The 24,734-nt window shown below is 38.3% G+C and overlaps 1 protein-coding gene across 2 annotated transcripts; it reads left to right on the forward strand.

Moving 5' to 3' along the window:
- Positions 1 to 949: 949 nt before the first annotated feature.
- On the forward strand, positions 950 to 20,578 carry LOC126347296 (RNA transcription, translation and transport factor protein). 2 transcript variants are annotated; one of them, XM_050002260.1, is made up of 5 exons: positions 950 to 1,160; positions 11,272 to 11,496; positions 19,883 to 19,978; positions 20,058 to 20,218; positions 20,303 to 20,578. In XM_050002260.1, exons 1-5 carry the CDS (start codon positions 1,154 to 1,156, stop codon positions 20,504 to 20,506), a joined length of 693 nt encoding a protein of 230 aa, XP_049858217.1. In that variant the 5' UTR covers positions 950 to 1,153; the 3' UTR covers positions 20,507 to 20,578. The 2 variants fall into 2 exon arrangements, with proteins under 2 accessions (XP_049858217.1, XP_049858216.1); XM_050002259.1 differs by having other exon boundaries at positions 952 to 1,156.
- Positions 20,579 to 24,734: the final 4,156 nt, after the last annotated feature.

Genomic DNA, 24,734 nt, shown 5'->3' on the forward strand with positions numbered 1-24,734 from the left:
CGGTTGGTGCGTTGCTGCCGCAGTAGGCACCAAGATCAGTATCAGTTGCAAAGCGATTTAGAAAAGATTGCTGTATGGTGTGTCAGGTGGCAGTTGACGCTAAATAACGAAAAGTGTGAGATGATCCACATGAGTTCCAAAAGAAATACGTTGGAATTCAATTCCTAGATAAATAGTACAATTCTCAAGGCTGTCAATTCAACTAAGTACCTGGGTGTTAAAATTACGAACAACTTCAGTTGGAAGGACCACATAGATAATATTGTCGGGAAGGCGAGCCAAAGGTTGCGTTTCATTGGCAGGACACTTAGAAGATGCAACAAGTCCACTAAAGAGACAGCTTACACTACACTCGTTCGTCCTCTGTTAGAATATTGCTGTGCGGTGTGGGATCCTTACCAGGTGGGATTGACGGAGGACATCGAAAGGGTGCAAAAAAGGGCAGCTCGTTTTGTATTATCACGTTATAGGGGAGAGAGTGTGGCAGATATGATACAGCATAGACGTTTTTCGTGGCGGCGAGACCTTTTTACGAAATTTCAGTCACCAACTTTCTCTTCCGAATGCGAAAATATTTTGTTGAGCCCAACCTACATAGGTAGGAATGATCATCAAAATAAAATAAGAGAAATCAGAGCTCGAACAGAAAGGTTTAGGTGTTCGTTTTTCCCACTCGCTGTTCGGGAGTGGAATAGTAGAGAGATAGTATGATTGTGGTTCGATGAACCCTCTGCCAAGCACTTAAATGTGAATTGCAGAGTAGTCATGTAGATGTAGATGTAAATCGAGATAAAGTGTCGCGACTGTTACGTTAGACTGTGGTTTTACTTACTGGCCCCTTGGCACGCTGCTGACGCAGTGGGCAACAAAATCAAGGCGAAGTGTTGCTACTGTTATGTTAACTGTGGTGATCACTGGTTGTACGAATTTGCCAATGATCTTTGGTGATTGGTGTCCATTGTCATTGGTATGATCTTTGCACAGGATTGTAAATGTTATTGCATTGACGGCGAGTGGTGTGTGAATGTTGAATTTTGAAGTGTGTTATTATAAACTGTTTATTGATAGCCTTAGCCTTAGCCGATCACCTTCGGCATGATGTTTAAGAGAAAGCTTGCAGCTCTTGAGTATCCAGTCAAGGATTTTAACGTCAATGGTTAGTAAGTAGTGCTATAATGCATTTTTGCTGTTTTGCGAAGTGTCATCATCAGTCATGTTTCAGTTATGATTTAATATCCTGACATCTTGTAATTTGCAATAGCCGCAGCCATGGAGAGTACCGCGAACGTATTGCAAGCAACAACTTTAGCCGACAGTGTTAAGAATTTTACACGAAAGACAGCTTTTCATAAGCCTGTGTTTTATGATTTGCGGTAACAACATAAAAAAAGTTCTGAATGTGTACAAATTTTACTTCAGTAAAAACTTTTTTCCAATTTACTATGTAAGCTGATATTTCCTTTCGTTAATTTCCGTTGTTAATTAAATGGAGTGCGTACACCAAACATTCGGGAGGACGACGGTTCAAGTCCCGCGTCCAGCCATCCTTATTTAGGTTTTCCGTGATTTTCCTAGATCGCTACAGGCAAATGCCGGGATGGTTTCTTTGAAAGGGCACGGCCGACTTCCTTCCCAGTCCGTCTCTAATCCAATGAGACTGATGACCTCGCTGTCTGGTCTCCTTCCCTAAAAAATCCCAACCCAACCCGTACATCAAAACACAGAAAATATTTGTGATTATAAAAGGTTCTTCGTTTGTTCGAAAGTAGTTTAGAATGCTGCCTGTTTTCATTGTATCATAAGAGAACATTTACTTTTAATGAGCAATATTTGTTTAAGAATTTATCATTACAATGAATATAATAGTATGAGTTGTATGTGTATGCCAATCCTCCTTAAATGATGTCCTTATGTTTCCTCACATTATACCTGCAGCTATACTTCGCAAGCTACGTGATGGTGTGTGGTGTTGTGTACTTCTGGTACCGCTGTCTATTATTCCCCTCGTTCTGTATTCCACTCACAAATGGGCCATGGAGATAATGATTGCTCCTATATCTATGTAATAACTCGAATTTTCATTGTGGTCATTTTGAAACATGTATATGGGAGGGGACTGCCAAGGGGGAGGTTACCATGAGAAAAAGATTGAATAATCAACAAAAGGATAACGTTCTACGAGTCAGGACGTGGAATGTCAGAAGCTTGAACGTGGTAGGGAAACTAGAAAATCTGAAAAGGGAAATGCAAAGGCTCAATCTAGATATAGTAGGGGTCAGTGAAGTGAAGTGGAAGGAAGACAAGGATTTCTGGTCAGATGAGTATCGGGTAACATCACCAGCAGCAGAAAATGGTATAACAGGTGTGGGATTCGTTACAAATAGGAAGGTAGGGCAGAGGGTGTGTTACTGTGAACAGTTCAGTGACCGGGTTGTTCTAATCAGAATTGACAGCAGACCAACACCGACAACGATAGTTCAGGTATACATGCCGACGTCGCAAGCTGAAGATGAACAGATAGAGAAAGTGTATGAGGATATTGAAAGGGCAATGCAGTATGTAAAGGGGGACGAAAATCTAATAGTCATGGCGACTGGAATGCAGTTATAGGGGAAGGAGTAGAAGAAAAGGTTACAGGAGACTATGGGCTTGGGACAAGGAATGAAAGAGGAGAAAGACTAATTGAGTTCTGTAACAAGTTTCAGCTAGTAATAGCGAATACCCTGTTCAAGAATCACAAGAGGAGGAGGTATACTTGGGAAAGGCCGGGAGATACAGGAAGATTTCAATTAGATTACATCATGGTCAGACAGAGATTCCAAAATCAGATACTGGATTGTAAGGCGTACCCAGGAACAGATATAGACTCAGATCACAATATAGTAGTGATGAAGAGTAGGCTGAAGTTCAAGACATTAGTCAGGATGAATCAATACGCAAAGAAGTAGGATACGGAAGTTCTAAGGAATGACGAGATACGTTTGAAGTTCTCTAACTCTATAGATACAGCAATAAGGAATAGCACAGTAGGCAGTACAGTTGAAGAGGAATGGACATCTCTAAAAAGGGCCATCACAGAAGTTGGGAAGGAAAACATAGGTACAAAGAAGGTAGCTGCGAAGAAACCATGTGTAACAGAAGAAATACTTCAGTTGATTGATGAAAGGAGGAAGTCCAAACATGTTCCGGGAAAATCAGGAATACAGAAATACAAGTCGCTGAGGAATGAAATAAATAGGAAGTGCAGGGAAGCTAAGATGAAATGGCTGCAGGAAAAATATGAAGACATTGAAAAAGATATGATTGTCAGAAGGACAGACTCAGCATACAGGAAAGTCAAAGCAACCTTTGGTGACATTAAGAGTGCAGCGGGAATTCCACTGTTAAATGCAGAGGAGAGAGCAGATAGGTGGAAAGAATACATTGAAAGCCTCTATGAGGGTGAAGATTTGTCTGATGTGATAGAAGAAGAAACACGAGTCGATTTAGAAGAGATAGGGGATCCAGTATTAGAAACGGTATTTAAAAGAGCTTTGGAGTACTTACGGTCAAATAAGTCAGAAGGGATAGATAACATTCCATCATAATTTCTAAAATCATTAGGGGAAGTGGCAACAAAACGACTATTCACGTTGGTGTGTTGAATATATGAGTCTGGCGACATACCATCTGACTTTCGGAAAAGCATCATCCACACAATTCCGAAGACGGCAAGAGCTGACAAGTGCGAGAATTATCGCACAATCAGCTTATCAGCTCATGCATCGACGCTACTTACAAGAATAATAGACAGAAGAATGGAAAAGAAAATTGAGAATGCGCTAGGTGACGGTCAGTTTGGCTTTAGGAAAAGTAAACGCACGAGAGAGGCAATTCTGACGTTACGGCTAATAATGGAAGCAAGGCTAAAGAAAAATCAAGACACGTTCATAGGATTTGTCGACCTGGAAAAAGCGTTCGACAATATAAAATGGTGTAAGCTGTTTGAGATACTGAAAAAAGTAGGTGTAAGCTATAGGGAGAGACGGGTCATATACAATATGTACAACAACCAAGAGGGAATAATAAGACTGGACGATCAAGAACGAAGTGCTCGTATTAAGAAGGGTGTAAGACAAGGCTGTAGCCTTTCGCCCCTACTCTTCAATCTGTACATTGAGAAAGCAATGATGGAAATAAAAGAAAGGTTCAGGAGTGGAGTTAAAATACAAGGTGAAAGGATATCAATGATACGATTTGCTGATGACATTGCTATCCTGAGTGAAACTGAAGAAGAATTAAATGATCTGTGGAACGGAATGAGCAGTCATGAGTACACATTATGGTTTGAGTGTAAATCGGAGAAAGACGAAGGTAATGAGAAGTAGTAGAAATGAGAACAGTGAGAAACTTAACATCAGGATTGATGGTCACGAAGTCAATGAAGTTAAGGAATTCTACTACCTAGGCAGTAAAATAACCAATGACGGACAGAGCAAGGAAGACATCAACAGCAGAATCGCTATGGCATAAAAGGCATTTCTGGCCAAGAGAAGTCTACTAATATCGAATACTGGCCTTATTTTGAGGAAGAAATTTCTGAGGATGTACGTCTGGAGTACAGCATTGTATGGTAGTGAAACATGGACTGTGGGAAAACCGGAACAGAAGAGAATCGAAGCATTTGAGATGTGGTGCTATAGACGAATGTTGAAAATTAGGTGGACTGATAAGGTAAGGAATGAGGAGGTTCTACACAGAATCGGAGAGAAAAGGAATATGTGGAAAACACTGATAAGGAGAAGGGACAGAATGATAAGACATCTGCTAAGACATGAGGGAATGACTTCCATGGTACTAGAGGGAACTGTAGAGGAAAACAGAGATTGGAATACGTCAAGCAAATAATTGAGGACAATGGTTGCAAGTGCTACTCTGAGATGAAGAGGTTAGCACAGGAAAGGAATTCGTGGTGGGCCGCATCAAACCAGTCAGTAGACTGATGAAGGAAAAAAAAAAAAAAAAAAAGGGAGGTAATACCTTGCCTAACTCTTCCCAGAATTTACTCTCTTGAAATTTCAAAACTAACATAACTTAAATGTGATAAGGATCCCAGACTGAAGATCCATTGAACAAGTCTTTTGGAAACCACTTCCATAGATGAATTAAATTTTTTAAAGGAGCTTCGTATGAAACTGAGCCTGGCATTCTTTTCATACTATGTATTTCCACTTCATGTTGCTCTAGAATATTGTTTTCCAACCAGAGGGCAATTACCCCCTGAGGGGTAACAAGAAGAAGTTGAATTGAGTTTCTTGCAAGAAGTTTTTTTTAATTTTTTTATTAAAAGAAAGATTGTTACCATTATCACTATTTTGTGAGACTTTAATACTGATTATAAAAATTACCAGACACAATTACCATTAACATGTTACACAATGTGGTGGGAATTACATTTTATGAAACAAATGTGTGAACATCTTCCTAACATAGTCCACCCTTACTCATATGTAGTATATGTTCATGGCAGTAAAATCAGGGGGGGGGGGGGTTATATGCTTAAATATTTCATGAAAATGCCTTTGCCACGTTCCCACAATAGACCGGATATTGTTTCATTATTAACTTTACATCAATAAATGAACTAATTGACAGCACAACTTGACAGCAACTATGTAATGGTGACCACACTGCTGAAGGCAAACATTGTATAATTATTATTAGTGGCAGTAATGAAACACAACTCATTGACAGCCCAAAGTCTTACCATTTCTGTCAGTTCAGAGGTAAGAAGACTGCAGCCAAGTGATTTACAAGTAGTAACTGATTTTAAATAGGGATGCAGGGTGTGTCTAAAGCAAATGTCATGAGAGATAGGAGTGCTGCAGGGGAAGCAAGCTAACAAGTATCAACCCTCAATGTGGATAGTTACCATTCTTTTCTGTGAAGGAATTGCAGGTAGAACTCGTAGTAAATGGAGAATTCATGATTCTATAAAGCAAGTCATTAGATCTAAGCAATACCAATTGTCTCATTGACTCATTAGTTTGAGATTTTACACATCATCTATATATAAACTAAATTTTGTGTCTCTTCCATCATTTTAAAAATGTACCTGGTCGAGGGTTCCTCCCACTCCTCTCCAAAAGTTTACTTTGTTGCTAATGTTGATGTTGGAGCAAAGGGGTTATAAACTAATGTCTGATTACACTCGGGAATAATGGTATAAGTTGGGAACCACTGTTGTAGAATGGTTTCTTTTAGGCATGTCATAGTATTTACTGCTCTCAGTGATTTAACACCAATAGTGCAATTGTACAGCAGCGGACTTCTTCATCTATTTATATGCAACATGTTACGTTTATTTACATTCAGGGTCATCAGCCAATTCTTGCAGCTGTCGTCAGTCCCTTGCAGGTCTTCCTGTAGTTTGTCACAGACTTAAGCCATTGCTAACTTCTTATAGGCAATTGCCATTATTTGTGAACAGTGTCATGAATCCTATGACATTATTCACTAGGCCATTATATATGTTGTAAACGGTACCAGTCCTGTTACATTGCTTTGGGTTACTCTTTAAATTATCTTTACATCTGTCAATTTCGTTCCATTAAGAATATCATGTTGTTGACTTCTTTCCGCAAGGAAATCCTGATTCCAGTGACATGTCTTCTTTATTTCCCAGCAAGAGAGAGTGCAGAGCTGTATTAAATGTCTTCCTGAAGTCAAGGCACACTTTGTCAACCAGGGTGCTGATTTCTACAGTGGTCTGGACTTCATGGATGAATGGAGCAAGCTGAGTTTTGAAAAGCTTGTGTTTGCAGAATTTATGGTGGTTTTTATAGAGGAAATTTTCATTCTACAAAGACTCTATAATACATGAGCATAAAGCATGTTTCATAATTCTACAGCAGATTGACATTACTGATATAGGCCTATATATGCATCTGATCTACTGCCCCCTGGGAAACTGGGATGACCTGCACTTTTTTTGTTCCCTAGGTACCTGTTGTTGCTCCAGTGACATTCAGTTAACTGCTGTTAGAGGGGGAGCAAGTTCTTTCCTGGACCAGTAGTCTCTGTAGAATCTTACACCTATCTCAACCATTCTAGATTACTTTCGCTATGAAGCAGTAACAGTTTTTTTTTTTTGTTTTTTTTTTCCTATATCATGACTTATCTCAGTATCTGCTATTTTAGCATTTGTGTGTTGAATTAAAGGAGACACCAAATTGTGACCTCCTGCAGTGAAATGGCATTGGAAGACTGAATTCCATATTTCATCCTTGTCTCTGTAATCTTTCATCTCTGCCAGTATGGTCACTGAACAGTTTGGCATACATTTCAATCTGCGCACTGACTTTACATAAAATTAAACCTTTGTAGGGTTTTTAATCAGTTCAGTTGTTATTTTCTGATTCATTCACATTACTCTCATTGCTTTCCTTACACTCATTTTTACTTTGTTCAGCTTTTATTTGCCAGCTAGATTTTTTCACTTAAATTTGAGATGCTCTTATTGGTTTTGTATGAACTGTCTAACACAGCTATTAAACCACTGTGTGTCCATCCCACTTGTAAAAACCATTGCCTGTCACATACTTATATGCTTTTTATTTTTAACCATCTTTGCTCCACATCTTTATCCATACGAATTAAAATAAACTGAATACTAGATCCAGAATGAAATGTTCACACTGCAGCAGAGTGTGCACTGATATGAAACTTCCTGGTAGATTAAAACTGTGTGCCGGACCGAGACTCGAACTCGAGACCTTTGCCTTTCGCGGGCAAGTGCTCTACCAACTGAGCTACCCAAGCATGACTCACACCCCATCTCACACGGCTCACAACTTTAATTCCGCCAGTACCTCGTCTCCTACATTCCAAATACTGGATGTTGACTACACAGACACTCTGTAATTTGTATTCTGTTTCTCTTGCTAAGCAAAAATATTTTCCTATCTTTACTACGTTCCTAGTAGTACCACTATCACTCACTCATCCTATCACAAATTATGATCACTGATGCTCTCCTGTGTGTTAATTGATTTTAGAAGTTCAGATGTGTTTCTTGAAGTAATTCCCAGAAAAGACATTCACAATAACATCACACAAATCCCTGTTTACAGTACCAGTTTTGTTTGTCTCTCTTTCCAATAAACAGCCGGGAAATTGAAGTCCCTATCCCCCATTACAATAAGATAATCAGGAATCTTGTTCACAATACTCTGCAAGTTCTCTCTGAAGCCCTCTGCCACTACAGCTTCTGATGCAGGTGATGTTTAAAAGTTTCCAATTAACATATTTTACCCAGCTTCCAGCTTTGATGTTTAACTTCACCCAGATTATTTTACATTAAGAATCCAAAACAACCCCACCAGGTGGTAGAAAATTAATTCCTTACTTCAGTAAATACGCTGTCACCGTTGGCATGTAACCTGTCCTTGTGATGTATGTTTCAATTTGAATTTAGGAGTTAGTTGCTGTTAACTTCTGGGTTCAATCAACTCTCTTCTTAGGAATATCTTGGCATTGTTACTTTCAATACTTTACCGTGGGTGCACCTGCAGAATACTTATATCGTTCTAAACTTTTCCCCTAGTAGCGCTTCCTATATTGTTGCAGAATTACTGAGCATCCGGTTTAGACCGTTGACTCGGCTTCAAACTAGAGGACCACATTCAATAGACACTAGCTGGGCATCCTCCCCATGCTGAGTGGGACCTCACAGGGTACTTATCAAGTCCACACTGGCCTTCTTTCCTGGTCTGCCTGCTATTTCCCTGAGGGGCTGTATTACCCACCTAATGTTGGAGCTCCATTGACTGGCATATCTAGTTTTGCATTTGTCCAAACTTACTAGCAAAATCAGCCACTGGCCCAACAGTTGAGGCATCTTGTTGTGGGCCAGATGTGTTATCAACACTGGGTAGTGCTTTGTACCTATTGCTGACTAGTAGAGTGGCAGCTGTGTGGCCAGTTCTCACATCCACACTCCACTCTGAGATACACGAACCCACCACTGTCTACCATGCACCTTTCAGTGAAGACAGCTTGGTTAGATGTGCACTGAAAAATTTTGTGACAACCGGGCTTTCAGAAGATACCAACAGCACTAAAGGGTCATGGCTTCCTCCATGTATTTGTGCAAAGCAATAGTGTGAAGTCTGTCAACCCTAACCAATGCAGCTTCCAGCTGTTTTTGGACAGAGGCCAATTCTTATGTCTGTACACAGCAAGCACAGTCCCTATCCGTTTTGTACTGTGTAAAAACAGTTTATAATAATTTAAAAATCAAAGCAGTCTGGACTAATTGAGAAAGAACAAATAGGCCTCGACAAGAGATTTATTGCCTGACTTTGAAGTTGTGATGGACACAAAATATAAACAAGAAATATAAAATAAAGGTAACCTACCCATTACTTCATTAATGATTTTAAGCTTGTGTTGAGATGTATATTGTTCTCTATATTTATGAATGACAGAGCACAGCAATCAGTCTGGGTTTTTTTGCAACTTTCAGCACATCAGGAAACATTTAATTGCAGAAAGATGAATGTACTATACGAGTTAATGATTCTGTAATGTATTTCCCAAATATTGATGCTTTTATTACTTTCAATTTCTTTCATATAATACTGGTAAGAACTTCTAGCTCTATTGCTCTTGTTGTTTTATTAGGTCCTCAGTTATTTTAGTGAAAAAGCCATTGTAGGATTTGATGTGTTTTCTGGATGTAATGTCACTTCATTTATGTATAAAGTTTTGTATACAGTATATCGCTTCTTATCAATTTAAGTTCAAAATGTCTTTCACATAATTATTAGATTCCTCCATTAATTAATTATTATTTATTATTGTGCACTGAAAAGTAATGTACCTGAATTTTTTATGTGAAAACTCTTAACGTTTTTTAAATAAAACAACATTATTAACATTCTAAATCTTTATTCTTCATGTTTATGAATTTGCAGCCCTCTGTAGCTAGTGGGCTCCGGATGTAGCACATAACATGGCATTGTGTAACATAATTATATGTGTGCAACAGAAAAGGCGTGCTGTAATTGAGCTTCGAATTCAAAGAGTTCGTCCACACAATGAGCACCTTCTCCACTGAGATGACAATGCCAGTCCACACACAAGTGCTGCAATATCTGAAACAATCCATTGTCTGGATTTCACTGTCCTTATCATCCTACGTACATTCCCAACTTTGCCTCATTCAATTTCCATCTGTTTCCAAAACATAAAGAACACCTTTGAGGACTTCTCTTTGTTAGTGATGAAGCAGTGCAAGCAGAAGGTTAGGTTGTGGCTCTGCCAACAGAGTAAAAAATTCTGCAGTGATGATATCAACAAACTGGTCTTTCATTGGGAGAAATGCGTACATTGCGAGGGTGACTGTGTTGAGAAATAAGTATGTAGATATGAAGAACAAAGATTTAAAATGTTAATAATATTTGTTTTATTTTAAAAGCTGTAGTAGTTTTCATATAAAAAATTGAAAGCCATTATTTTCCTTCACACCATCGTAAAATCTACTCTCATACAATCTATAATAGTTTGCTTGTTTTATTACTTTTCTATAGATTGCACAGCATTACTTGTTATGTATTTTAAAATTGTCAACTTCATGATTATTTGTGTAGTTACTTAGGTAGCACATGTTTGATTGTGTTCGACTTAACCCAGCGGTACTGGGTGTTGTCTTCGTCTCCTACCGTATTGATGGTATAGTGTGTTGCACCCTAAAAGTGCAAAAAGAAAGAAAACAGAACAATGACAATGTTCTTTTTGCATCAGTGTTGTTCTACATTAGGTTGGAAGGTGACAGGTGTGTGGTGAATTGGTGAAGCAGTTTCAAACACTTCAGTTAATCTGATTTTTATCCCTTTTTCTACATGCATCCATTTTGGCAAATGATTAGTAGACATAAGTAGTAGAAAGGGAGCCAAATAATACAAGAAAACAAAATCTAGTTATAAAAAGCTTTACTACAAATTTTAGGAGTATGTGGTGTAAGAATGTATGTGATGTGAAGAATATTGTATGAAAACCCTACTGCTTTATATAGACAGATTTTCTTCTTCTAAAGGACTCTTCATAGCCTTCTGATGACACAGTAAGAAATCTTGCAGAGGGATGGGGGTGGTAGAGACTGGAATCCATTTCACAGTTTAGTGTAGTATTTTGTGACCCAATATAGAAGCACTAGTGTGTCTTTTTTAATGTACGATCCATTTTAAATATTTGTTGCAAAGACCCTTAACTCTTTGTTCCTCTTTTAAGATGAAAGAGAGTGTCGGAGCCTGATCCTGTGGTTGGAGGATCAGAAAATAAGACATTACAAAATAGAAGACAGAAAGGGACTGAGAGATGTGGACTCTCCAGAGTGGAACAATTCCTTCTGTCAATACTTGCATGATTTAGCATGTCCAGTTCAGAGTGAAAAAATGACAGAACAACTTGAATGGCTGCTGAGCTTCTCTGTTAGAGTTGAATATGCTGACAATGGTATGTATTAATAGCTTTACAGGTTAAGTCCATATTTGCACACTGTCTGCCGGGTTTTTCTTCTCTTTTATGTAGAAATGTTGCCACACCTATCTATTGCTCTTTCTTGTATTATCATGTCTTCCAAGCACATAAAATACTGATTTAATGAAATTGAACTTAATACCTTTCATTGAATACATATACAGTGCTAATTATTTGCATCATATTTTAAAAGACTGTTTTGCATTTTGTCACTTTATAATGTTTATAGTTGCCAATGGTGTGTACTATCTCTTCAGTCACCAGTGTGCAGAATGTTAGGTTGGTACATCAGAAATAAAGTGGAAAGCAGGCAGTTGTGCTCGTACAAAAAGTTCCCGAAAGGAAATGGTTGGTTGATAGACAGAGCAACAGATTAATTGCTGTACTGTTAATTGTCCTTGCTTGAACACCAAGATAATGATTGGAAGTGAACGGATTTTTTCTGAAATTTATTCACCCCACTGCATCTAAATGCTGTCACCTCATCCTTTTGTGAAGCGAAAATTGCATTTGCAGTAGGAGAGAGATTAACAGGTATTTCCACCGATGGTGTGGGAGCTCTGTATATGGATACCGAATCCTGTATTGTTTAGATGTCATCACACTGCCTATGGCAATACCACAATGGACATCTGCTGCAATTCAGTGAACTAAATGTCCGGTACCTGCTTGAACGTCAAGTTGAAATTTTGCGGTTCGGTGGGGACTGACTGTTTACGAGATAAGGTTTGCTCATTGCCCCAAAGTAAGCTATTCAAAATTATGTGGAAATTTTACTATAGTTGAGTCAGCATGAGAAGATTCCTCACAGCTAGCAGTGTTGATGCCAGGTTTCAGCTATGTAGAGTTCATGACTGCAGGGAAAAGTAGTTGTCTGTGTAACTGTGACAGCACTGAGGCATTGATAATTACAAATGTACAAAATTGCATTATGTGATTGGTTGAGTGAGGCACACGAAGCTGTCACACCAAGGCGACAGGGAGTTCCATACACCAACTCGACTACAGTGCTCATCCATATTATTCTCCATTGCAATGAGTAGCTCATGTCATTACAAACTCCTACTTAGGAATGTGGCCAAAAGCTATCAAATTATTCTAGAGAAGGGCCACACTTGGCAAACATAAAGTGAAAAAATATTAAGTTCTCATGCAAAAGTAAAACAAAGTACTGCTCTAGACACATGAGAATTGCAAATTGCTTCAAATAAAACACTGAGGAAAATCGTATATTCTTGCCTGATCTTTATATCCTTGAAATTAGTATTGTGATTTTAACTGCATTTTTGTGGCTCTTAAGGTATTAACTACATTGTTTATAACAACGAAAACAGTCAATTTTTGACAAAATAATTAATTGGATAGAAAAAAAATCTACTCACCAAGCAGTGGCAGCACACACCTATAAAAGATTTTAATTAGGCAAGCTTTCGGAACCACTGGCACCTTCTTCAGGCAGAAGGATTGAAGGGGAAGGAAGAGGAGTGAAGGAAAAAGACTGGCGAGGTGTAGGAAAAGCGGTAAATTTTGAGAAAGTGATCCAGAACTGCGGGTCAGGGGAAACTTACTGGACGGGATGAGAAGTAATGACTGATTGTCGGGGACTGCATCTGACGAGATTTGAAAACCTGACATTGAACCCTGCCTTGAAAAATTCTGACTACTTCTCCAACTTGATCCACCATCATCCCTTACAAGCCTTCCAAGAATTCCTCACATCGAGCATTGCTTCCAATCCTTCCTCAGGTCCCTACAATATGACCCTAACATGTCCTAGGCAGAACTCCAGGCTCTACATTCTCTAATAGCTGATGACCCCATCATTATCCTTCCAACAGACAAAGGATCTATCGCTGTGGTACTTGACTGGAAGGACTATGTTAGTGAAGGTCTATGCCAGATGTCTCACACCTCTACATACAGTGTTTGCCATCAAGGTCCCATCCCTGTGATTCAAACTGACATGCAGTCCCTCCTTAAAACCTCAAGCCCTTGACAAGGACTAAAACCTCAATCCATAAAAGTTCTCATGCCATCTTTTTACCTTTTTCCCAATATCCACAAACTCAATTATCCTGGCCTTCCTATTGTTGCTGGCTTCTAAACACCCACCGAACATATACCTGCCTTAGTTGATCAGCACCTGCAACTCATAGTACAAAGGCTTACCTCCTGTATCAAAGATACCAACCATTTCTTACATGATCTTAAATCCGTGCCCATTCCACTCCCACCACCCACCTTGCTTGTCACCATTGATGCCACCTGCCTCTATACCAACACCCCCCACGTATATGGTCTGTCTGCTGCTGAACACTTTCTCAGTCAGTGACCACCTGATTCCGGACCTATGACATCCCTTCTACTCACTTTAATCTGTTTTATACGTACCAACAACTACTTCATCTTTAAGGAACAGGCATACAAACAGATCAGCGGTACGGCCATGGTAACCAGGATGGCTCAATCCTATGTCAACCTTTTGTTGTGTTGCTTGGAGGGGCCTTTCCTGGGATCCATAAGTCTTCAGCCTCTAGTTTGGTGTAAATACATTTATGACATCTTTACCATATGGACTTGTGGTAAGACCGACCTGTTAAAATTCGTGGACTCTCTAAATACCTTCTGCCAGAGCACTTTCCTTGATGTTGATCTCGTTCTCACCTAAGGCTAGCTTATACACTTTTGTCCACATTAAACCTACCAACAAACAACAGTACTTACATTTTGATAGTTGCTGTCCTTTCCACATTCCCTCCCATACAGTCTTGGCATTTGAAGCAAACATATTTGTTCGGATGCAGACTCTTTACAGCAATACACATCATTCTCACCTAGTTCAAAAGCAGATTTCCTGGGCCATCAGATCCAATACTGGTACTGCCGATCCCTCCAAAAAACAACTTCAGAGCACACCACTCAGTATTATCGTGGTCTGGAATGTATTAGTCATCTAATTCAACAAGGCAATGACTTCTTAAAATCATGCTCTGAAATGAGATCCTTTCTGTCTGAGATTTCACCCACCACACCTAGAATAGCTTTTCGTCGCCCTTCCAATCTCCACAATATTCTTGTTAAACCCTGTGCTCCTTCTGCACCATCTCCCTACCCTAAGGCTCCTACTCCTGTGACCATCCGCACTGCAATACTTGCCCTATGCACCCTCCTATCACCACCTATGCCAGCCCAGAAACTGGCTGCCAAACATATACTACCAAAGGGAGAGCTACCTGTAAAATGACACGTCATATACCAGCTGTTATGTAAACAATTATCAGCCTTTTACATCAACATGACTACCACCAAATTATCAGTTAGGCATAGACAGAGGGTGTATACAGACAGCATGCAATATCCTGTGAGTTTTCGCCACCCACATGGCCTTAATTTATGTTAATTTGTTCCATCTCAACATTTCTTCACAATAACTACTCTTTTCTTCATTCTGTTTTAGTTTTCTACACCTTTCATTGTCTTACCTGTCTATTTTTCACGGTCCCCTTCCCACCTGTGTTATGTACAATGCACTTAGCTTTTCACTCTTAGTAACTCATGCACGACATTTAAGCAGTAATCTTTGTCTTGCATATTACCCTGTCTTCCACCTTTAAGCCCTCACGTTTTCAAATCTTGTCCAGTGCAGTCCCCAACAGTCTGTCTTTCCTGCTCGTCTTGTCCGATAAATTTCCCCTGGCCCACGGTTTGGGTGACTTTTCCAAAATCTACCCCTTTTCCTAGACCTCTCCAATCCTTTTCCTTCACTCCTCTTCCTTCCCCTTTCAATCCTACTGCATGAAGGAGCCACTGGTTCTGAAAGCTTGCCTAATTATAATCTTCTTTTATGTGTGTGTTCTGCTAACACGTACTGAGTAGATTTTTTATCTATACAATTAAATTATTTTAACTACATTGTTTGATTTTCAGCTTTCTTTAAGAAAACTCTGAAGTTTGAAGTTTGTTTGAAGTTTGATATGCCAAATGTATTTACTTGTTGTTTGAACTGTTGAGAAAATGAGGCATTGTGTCAACCAAATTCTCATTTTTTCATTTCCCTTAGTATCTCCTTCCCTTAAAGCAGTATGAGAAATGCACGGAGGTAGTTGGGAACACAATTTGTTTCCCTTCTGTCCGAAAAGTGCCTTTGAGGAAAATGATTCCACCTCAATAAGTAAATTTTTCAAGATTCCTATCTGAAATAAGAGAGAGACATTAACATGTGACACAGGAGCTTGTTTCTCATTTTACCAAGAAAAAATGTTAAATAGTTTTGTCTGTATACACTCAAATGTGTTTCAGAGTAGCCTGTACGGGATGGCTGAGTTATTGGTATGTGAAAAGATATGTGTCAGTGTTTTGTAGCTATTTTATTGACTTGTTTTTGTGTTATTAGAAACATGTTTCATTCTATCGATGTTTGGTTGTTGGATGGTGCAAGCCATTTCAAGGTGAAAACCAAGAAAATTCTTTAGAAACTTCAGTGTACGGCATGGCTAAGTAATCATTTCGTGACCCACGGTAGGAGACAGACTTGGTCCTATTCCTGAAACCAACAATAATTATAGTGGCCAGTACAGCTTTTCACTCAGGGGCTGTTCATTCCTGGAAGGATGGATATAACTTAAAGGTTATACCATGCAGCGCAACATTTGATTCATATTCAGTTATGACACATAGAAGCCTATTATTTTTTAAATTGAACAAATGTTGAACTTCAGCTGATTGTAAAAGGAAAGCCACTTGAGCAGAAGTGTGAATTGACTGTTGAAATTTAAAACATGGTGTTATTGTTGGGATCAGTATTTCTACTGTGGAATTAATTTCACCACATAAGGCTCCATTGCATCATAAAGAGTAACAAGAGGGCCAGTGAAATACAGTATTATAAAACCTCATTACAGAGCCAACTACACAATTAATGGTAGGAAGTATGTATTTGACAAATAACCGCTCTTGGGTGTTTGGCGTACTAGCCTGCATGTAGTGGGTGGGTAACAACGCACTCTCGTCACTTGAGGCCAATTTGGAGACTGACCATCCGGCCTCATCTGTTCACTCCATGAGTGGACGAGTGCAGTTCCTTCAGCAGGGTCTGACCAGGCACATGGAGGAAGGGGTTTGTTAATTACTGGGAGCTCCAACATTAGGTGCATTATGTAACCCTTTAGGGAAATAGCGTTCAGGACTAGGAAGAAAGCCTTGGTATGTTTGGCACAGGGCTCATCCGAGATGCAGAGCAGACCTTGCCTGCTACTATCAAGCATGTAGGGAGCAGTCATCTGCAAGTTGTGGCTCACATCATTGACACTGATGAGCCATCCTCAGTTAATTCAAGAAGCTCATGAAAGTGGTGACAGGTGCTGGCCTCACACAGCAGAGTGCAAGCAAAGCTTGCAGTGTGCAGCATTTTTCCCAGAGTTGGTCAGGGTCCTTTGTGGTCCTTTGGTTTGGAGTCGAATGGAACATCTCAACCGAAGTCTTGCCAACTCTGACATCTTGGCTGCAGATTTCTAGTCCTGCATTATTGGGTGGGGAATTACAGGACACCCCTTGATAGGTCAGGAGTGCACTACACAAAGGAAGCAGCTACTCATGTAGCAGAATATTTGTGGAGTGCACATGGGTCTTTTTTAGGCAAAGTGGTAGTTTGAGGTACACAGGTCAAGACTTTATGAGCAAATTGTCGAAGTATTCATAACAGAGTTCCCAGGTTTACTGACCTCCATGAAATTTCTCACATTCAAATTATTCTCAGGACTGAGAGCCAAAGTAGAAAGCTCTGAGGTATTGAGTGATTCATGGAACATGTATCAAAGAGACAAATTAGATGCCATAGGTGGTGGTTTGTTCATTTCAGTTGACAGAACTATTGACCCTATTGTGGTCAAATTTAATTAGGAACAATGAAGTTATCTGGTCACATATAACAGGTGTAGGTGATTTAGGTTAATTATCAGGAGTTTTTATCAGTCACTCAGTTCTGCTGTGACAGTTTTAGAGTCATTCAAAGAAAGTCTTGGTCAGCAGTGCAAAAATACCGAGATCAAGCAATATTAGTTGGAGGAAACTTTAACCAATCAATTATAGACTAGGATGTGTATGGATTCGTTGTGGAGGGTACAGGCATACAGTCTTGCGAAGTACTTTTGAACAGGGTTTCTGAAAATTATTTGAGTAGACAGTCAGACAGCTCAGACACAACGGAAACACTTCAGACCTTGTACTACAAACAGGCCTGACATTATTTACAGTGTCATTATAGCGGGGTGTATATGGCCTGGGACAACTGGGAGATCCAGGAAAAACCTGGGAATTCTTTCATCCGAGAGAAAACCTGTAACAACCCTGGGGTTTTTAGAATTCCGGAAATTTTTCATTGTTTTCAGTTAAATTTTTGTGATTTTGACTGGTAAGAACCAATATTCTAACAAAGGATATTACTGTCTCCCACTTCTGCAGAATAATACTGCAGCAACAAAACATGAACAAAAGAAAAATAAAACTTAAGTTGAAAAGGAAATGCGCCATATACAACAACAAAACACAGTGCTCATACAAGTGTCTGCCAAAGCAAAGTGTGTCAAAGGCTTTAGAAAGACTAATGCTCCCTAACAACAAACTGCCTCTGATGAGCGTGACGTGACAACTGTTGACATTAGATTTGTTTGAGCAATTGCACGTGGGCTCTTGTTGATGCACAGTTGAGTCACGTATGAGTAGTACCTTCTCCCACTTCTGGCTACATATGTGTGGCTGAGCCCTGTTTCGGATATATCGTAGTTCTGGGACTGATGCACAGAGCAGTCTGTGTTGTAGTGGGGAGGTGGGTAGTCTCCATGTGACCTGTTTACGTTTAGTGATTTTGCTGTTTCCTCTTCATTTATTGCTCTCATGTTAAATGAAAACAAAATGGATTTCTGTGACCAGGAGCTATCAAGTGGATCAAAATACGTTTGCATAATTACGGAAGACTGAAACAGTCAACCATTAACTGCCATGCAGAAGAACAAAGTTATTTTTGTCGGTTTGCTAAAGAGATTTGGCTTTTATTAATCTTTTCCGCTGAGGCAGTCAATTTATTTGAAATGAAATGTTTAATTTCACACTGCTGGCTGGTTTCAACTGTTTGCAGCATTTCAAGTGCATGTTTTCCATCTTCTATCTCATATAGCATTATGCCATAATAAAGAACCAAACACGAGATAGTTATTCCAAGAAAATTTACATCTGCACAAAATTCCAATGCTCTTGAAGTGTCCTCTGATGTCTTGTTTCTTATATGACATAATGCAAGATCTTTTATAATGTTTTACACGAATGAAAATACCGGCTTCCTGCGTCATCGTAGCTGCGCAAGCGCAGTGATGCCTGTTATTTGGCGCTCTCTGGCAACTGCTGAAACGAATCTATTTCTAACAGGTCACGGGAAAATATTGCGAATAGTGGTTTGAAAAGCATTACTTTCAAAGTAAATTTCCTTTTACACAAGATGAGAATGTGTGATGAATCTCTTAAAACATTTGACTCTCATTTAAAATCAACTCTTGGAGGAGGACCATCTAGAAGAATTTTGAGCCCAGAAGATCAGACATTTCATTGTTATTACAAATTTTACTGACAAATTTGTGTGATGTCTCTTAAAGTGTAGCATGCGCAAAAAAGATCAACATTATATGTGGAAGTTTAGCTTCTCTTGTAGCTTTTTAATCTTTTAAGACCAATATTATATTTGAAAGCTTTGCTTTTCTTGTAATTTAAACCATTAATTTTCTTATTTGTGCGTTCACGCTATTTAAGAGTGATCTTGCTATTGGCTGACTACATCACTTGTCCTGTGCTGTCATCAACTGGTGAGATCAACGTGGGCTATGACTGGCTTCCAGAAGAAAGTCGCAATCTCAGTTTCAATGCTTCAGAAAGTAACATGTGATGTTTGATGGAATTCAAATTAATAACTTTGTAACACGAAAATATGCAGCGTACATGTTACTGGACATCAAAGATCTTTCCAAAACATGTTTTTTTTTTACCCCTAAGTTTCATTTTCTAAAGTGCCATTTATCAGTTAATCTTTAAAATGCATAAATGCCTAGGCACTAGGTGCACGAGCTAATCAGCACATTAGCTTCAGTATCAAAACCTTGCTGTACTATGTTCATGATCAACTGACATACTGCCATAACATGTTAACATCCTAGAGAAATATCAGTCAGGCCTTCAGAAGTGACACTCCCTCAGACAAGATGCAAGTTGATCATTTTAACACTACTTGGTGTCAGTTATACATATAACTGTTGATTTTTATGTTTGTTTTGCAGACCTGCCTCTACAATTTGTTACATATTTAATTTTAATATTTCAGTTGACAAGTACAAGAATCAAACTGCAGAAAAGATTAAAAAGCCAGAACTCAGTGCTCCAAAAGTCATATCTTCAAATCCCCTGGATAACTTGGATTGTGAGTATGTGAAATAACTTTTATGTAGCCACTTACTGCAATTGAAATTTATATTTTACTGCACTAATTTGGTTCACAGTTGAAAGTCCGGACTTTAAAAAGGGTGTGAATGCCTTAGCACAATTGCTGAATGTTACTGCTCATCCGGACCACCTTATAACACTAAAAGCTATCAGTAAAGTTGTTTGTCAGCGACTGTCTGCAGATGCATTGGAAAATCCACAGAGTGTAATAGTAAAGGTTAGTTTTACACACAGTTTCATGAGTTATATACATTCTCTTTCATAGTAAGTACTGACTGAAAGCAACTTTTATTTCCTGCAGGGAAAGCCATTCCCATTTCAAGAAGCTGATCTTGGTTTTGACTTAGGAGATTACGTACTGAACCAGGCTGCAAAAATTTTGAGATTACTATATATACATGACGTAAGAGATCTTCAAACCAAAATTAATGAATGTATTGTTGCTGTACAGAGTATTACTGCTAATCCAAAGACTGACACCAAACTTGGAAAAGTTGGAAAATAATGTAATTAAATTCTTTTGTTTACATTAATGTGTTTATTCTTTGATATTAGATAAAATAAATGTTACAGCATAGTTCCGCATGTTTGTTGTTCTTCACAGAAGCACTTATTTTTATGCGTGATAAACGAGATTTGTGCCGTTTTCAAGTGTCCCATGAAGACTGCACATCTATTCTGTTGATGATTTGTTGAAGGGCGGTAAATTAAAAAGTCTTGCTGTACCCAGCACTGCAGCCACTGAAAAATACACACAAATTTTAATTTGTAAGTGGTGTTGATGATAAATTATTTCAAGCAGCAGAACAATAAATTTCCAATGTTCCTGAAGCAACTTGAAAATGGGTTAGCTAGTTTGATCCATGAATAAGTGCAAATATATATAAAGTTCATACAAGGTGCCTGGTGGATGATGTGGTGTTGGGGATAGTCTCAGACGAGAGGCAGGGAGAGGGTTTGCTGGCTAGGTGGCAGGTTCTTTCTTTTGTGTGTGTATCAATAAGTCAACATTTGTGCATTTTGGTGAGTAGTCTATGTAATTAAAAATTATTTATATTCTACCAGAACTTCCTACAGAAATAATCACACAGTAACATTATCATAATGGTTCCTGAAATTGCATTTATTTAATGCATATATCTTTATTACGTATCCATACACGTAGTTCCACTGTGAGGAACACAACAAGAACTTAATATATGAAGTGAGGTTAGAAGAAAATCACTTGTGATATGAACAATGTTTACAATCACCACCTTGAAAAATAATTACAGATACTGAAGAAACAGATTGCTAATATTCCACATTCTGGCAGAAACTGCACCTTCTGAATGAAAAATATGGTATTTTTCTACTTACAGTGCAGGGAGGAGGCGTATGACCATAAAGTAAACTTTAATATCTATTCACTGCTGAAGAGGTCGCTAAAATAATTTTTTACTCTGCTGTTCTGAACTGATTTATTGGGCCAATTTTGGGCTCTGCCCATCATCAGAACTTCTGTCAAGCAAGAATGCAATTAACAATATCACTTAGAGTAAATTTTGCAAAAGATTCTACATAAAATACGGTAGAAGACACAAAAAAGGTTCTTTGTAAAAAATATGGAATTAAGTGTGTCACCCTTCAGAATCTGTACTAACTGATAACAGCATGGTGTTACAAAGCTTAATTGATACCACTTGCCACAGGTGGTATGCATGTGTAGGTCAGTGGCACCCTTTTGTACCCAGAGAACAGAGAAATAGTTGAACAACCTTAGATTTTTCCCTTTATTATTTATATCGTTAATATAAGTATAAAGCTAAAAATATAAGAGTACGCACAACAGTGTGTACACTATACAGGATAAAATAAGCTGCTACACAAGAAAACTTTGTTGTCACACGTCAACTGTGCCTGCAGATCCTAATACCACAACATGGGGCATAACACTGTATTTTGTGAATTTTTCCTATTTTTATGTTATGTCATAAGGCCTTAGCTAAGCACTTCTGTGTCATAAGCTGCTGGTTTTCCTTAAGAATGTTTTAATGATAATAGGCCTTGGTCAACTTTTTTGTCATTGCAATGATAGATCACAACAATTTAAAAAAATGCACACACATTTCTGAGCCAATGATTACTACAAAACTGCTCATGTGCTTAATATTTAATTGAAGGTGCACCTCCCACTCAATAAAGACACCTTTCCCCATCCTAAACGTGCCTATTTGCTACCATGCTTTGTGGTTATATGCAATGTCTCTCAGGTTTACTATTTTACCACATATTTTCATTTTTGTATGTACCAGGGTTATTCGTAAAGTAAAGAATGATCGGTCAAACCACCGTGAAAATCCAATGAAGATTTGCACAGATGTGTTGGGAAGTCTCTCTCTCTAGTATGCCCGTCAATATTGTTATGTCATTCTTTTTAGTTCTGACCACACAGGGAACACACACAAATATCTAGAATAATAGTGTCTCCCACCAAGTACAAGGGCCTGGTGAGAAATTTCGCCTGAAGCTATGCAGCCATCATTACATAACTGTCGTGTGTTTTCTTCTTCAAGACAATTCTCAGCCGCATTCTGCAGGGGCAATGAAGATGCTGCTCCTGCATCATTTTCAATTGGAAATGTTTGATTACCCACAATACAGCCCGTAATTGTCTCCCTCCGAGTTTCATCTCTGCTCACATGAACTGCTGGCTATGAAGACAACATTTTGGCACAGACAATGAGCTGTAGGCCAGTGTAGTGAATTGGCGGAAACACTGGCGGCTGCCTTCTATAATGGGGGTATGGGAAAGTCGGATTGGCGACTACAGAGATAAGTAGCTGGGAGCTGTGGCTAACTGTTGCAAATAAAACAGTTTTGATTTTCAATGTGGTTTCCATTATGCGACCTATCCTTCATATGTGCTTACAAATAGTAAAATACAAACTATTTACTACTAATCTTGTACAAGTTACATAATTTTTCGACTCAGTCTCATGGCAGCTTCTGTCAGCTGTTTTACGACAAAGCTGCTTATTTTATCCTGAATACCATATGCACAGTTGGATGTACTCTTGTCTTATTATTTTTAAGGATTGTACTTATCTTAAAAAATATAAATAATGAAAGAAGAAATCTAAAGTTGTTCAACTATTTCAGTGGGCACAATACAGCGTCACTGTCCTATACACACATACCACTTGGCGGCAAGTAGTATCAATTAAATTTTGTAATGTTGTCATGCTATCAGTTATGCTCCGATACCGATGGGTGGTATATGTCACCATATTCTGAGTGAAGATCTTGTTTTATTTGTGATACATCTACTCCTGTATTTTATGTAACATCTTTTGTAAAATTTACTCTAATTGATGTATTTTAATTACATTTTGGTTGCAAAATGTTTTATCTAGTTATTGGCTAATGTTTAGTTTCATTCTTGTGGGTCCTCTTCGGATTAATGTAAAAAATAATGTTGTGAGTGACATATGTCCTTCAATGCCAGCATATGGTGTTAGGACAATGTTTTCTTATAATTTTCCTCTTACCATCATTAGGCAAATAATATGGAGCCAACTGTGTATTATGTCCCTTCTACTTTTTATTTGCCTAATGACAATAGGATGATTATTTCTTATAATTTTTATCTTAATGCCATATGCTGGCATTAAAGGACAAATGTAAACTCACCGCATTACTTCTTTTGTTAATCTGAAGAAGCCCCCAAAAGGGGCGAAACATGTCATTGTCAATAAATAGACAAAACAATTTCCAACCAAGCATGAAATGGAAACCATTTGTGGTTATAACTTTGCATTCTACATTGGCAGATATTTCAGATGATGTTCAATGACTCGCTTCTGAACAGTGAGCATGAAAAGTTACTTAAAGATTCAAAAATAGTATACTTTAGTTGAATTAATTTACGCAGAACATTTCACACTAATTCTTACAGTAGTGATATAAATAAGAGTTGTTTGTGAAGTGTAAGGCATCCCAAACAACAAATCCACACTCTTGTAAGAAAACACTAATATACTTCACAATGGAATGCTACTTTCTTAGCTCCTAAAAGCTAATTTTTTAAATACAAAACGTAAATACAGTTGACACATGACAAAAGAACTGTGTTATGTCCTCATGCTATGAACTGTTGTTACACGTAGTAACACTAAGACTGTATCTGGTTGGGATAAAGCATTACTTTGGAACATCCCAAAATTGGGAAGGTGCTTGGCTTGATAACTCACATCTAAAACTGACACAGCTGATTTACTTCTATGAACTAATTATAATAATAATTATTAGTAGTAGTAGTAGTAAAACTGTGGTTCCTCAGAACACCAATTTCAGAGATGTGAGAAATGTGCACACATTAAAACAACTAATGATAAGGCAATCAGCTGTGATGAACAGTTGTATAATTCTTTTCTGTGCTTGTATAGCCACATAAATACCACTATCTGAAATGGATGTCTTCTTTATTGCATACATTAATTATATTGCTTAACTTGCCCCATCAGAAATGATGGAAGATCTATTCATCTTCTATCAAACAATAATCACTTTATCCTAAGAGGAAACTGAAATATTATCGTAACAGATGTATTATTGGAAGGAATAATCTGTACACAAGCTTGTACCATAACAAAGTAGGCCAATACAATACCAGTTAGAAGGTCAATATCCGGTTGCTACCGGATTTCATATAAATGATGAAAATTTCATAAAATTTACTTTATTTAACTCAC

This window comes from Schistocerca gregaria, chromosome 1, assembly GCF_023897955.1.
Source record: "Schistocerca gregaria isolate iqSchGreg1 chromosome 1, iqSchGreg1.2, whole genome shotgun sequence".
Lineage (NCBI taxonomy): Eukaryota > Metazoa > Arthropoda > Insecta > Orthoptera > Acrididae > Schistocerca > Schistocerca gregaria.

What these genes read in the sequence shown, in the direction of transcription:
- LOC126347296 (XM_050002259.1), top strand. Translation starts at nt 1,096, where the DNA reads ATGATGTTTAAGAGAAAGCTTGCAGCTCTTGAGTATCCAGTCAAGGAT. An exon ending in AGTTGAATATGCTGACAATG is followed by an intron (nt 11,497 to 19,882) that starts GTATGTATTAAT and finishes TTAATATTTCAG; the next exon opens with TTGACAAGTACAAGAATCAA. An exon ending in TCCCCTGGATAACTTGGATT is followed by an intron (nt 19,979 to 20,057) that starts GTGAGTATGTGA and finishes TTTGGTTCACAG; the next exon opens with TTGAAAGTCCGGACTTTAAA.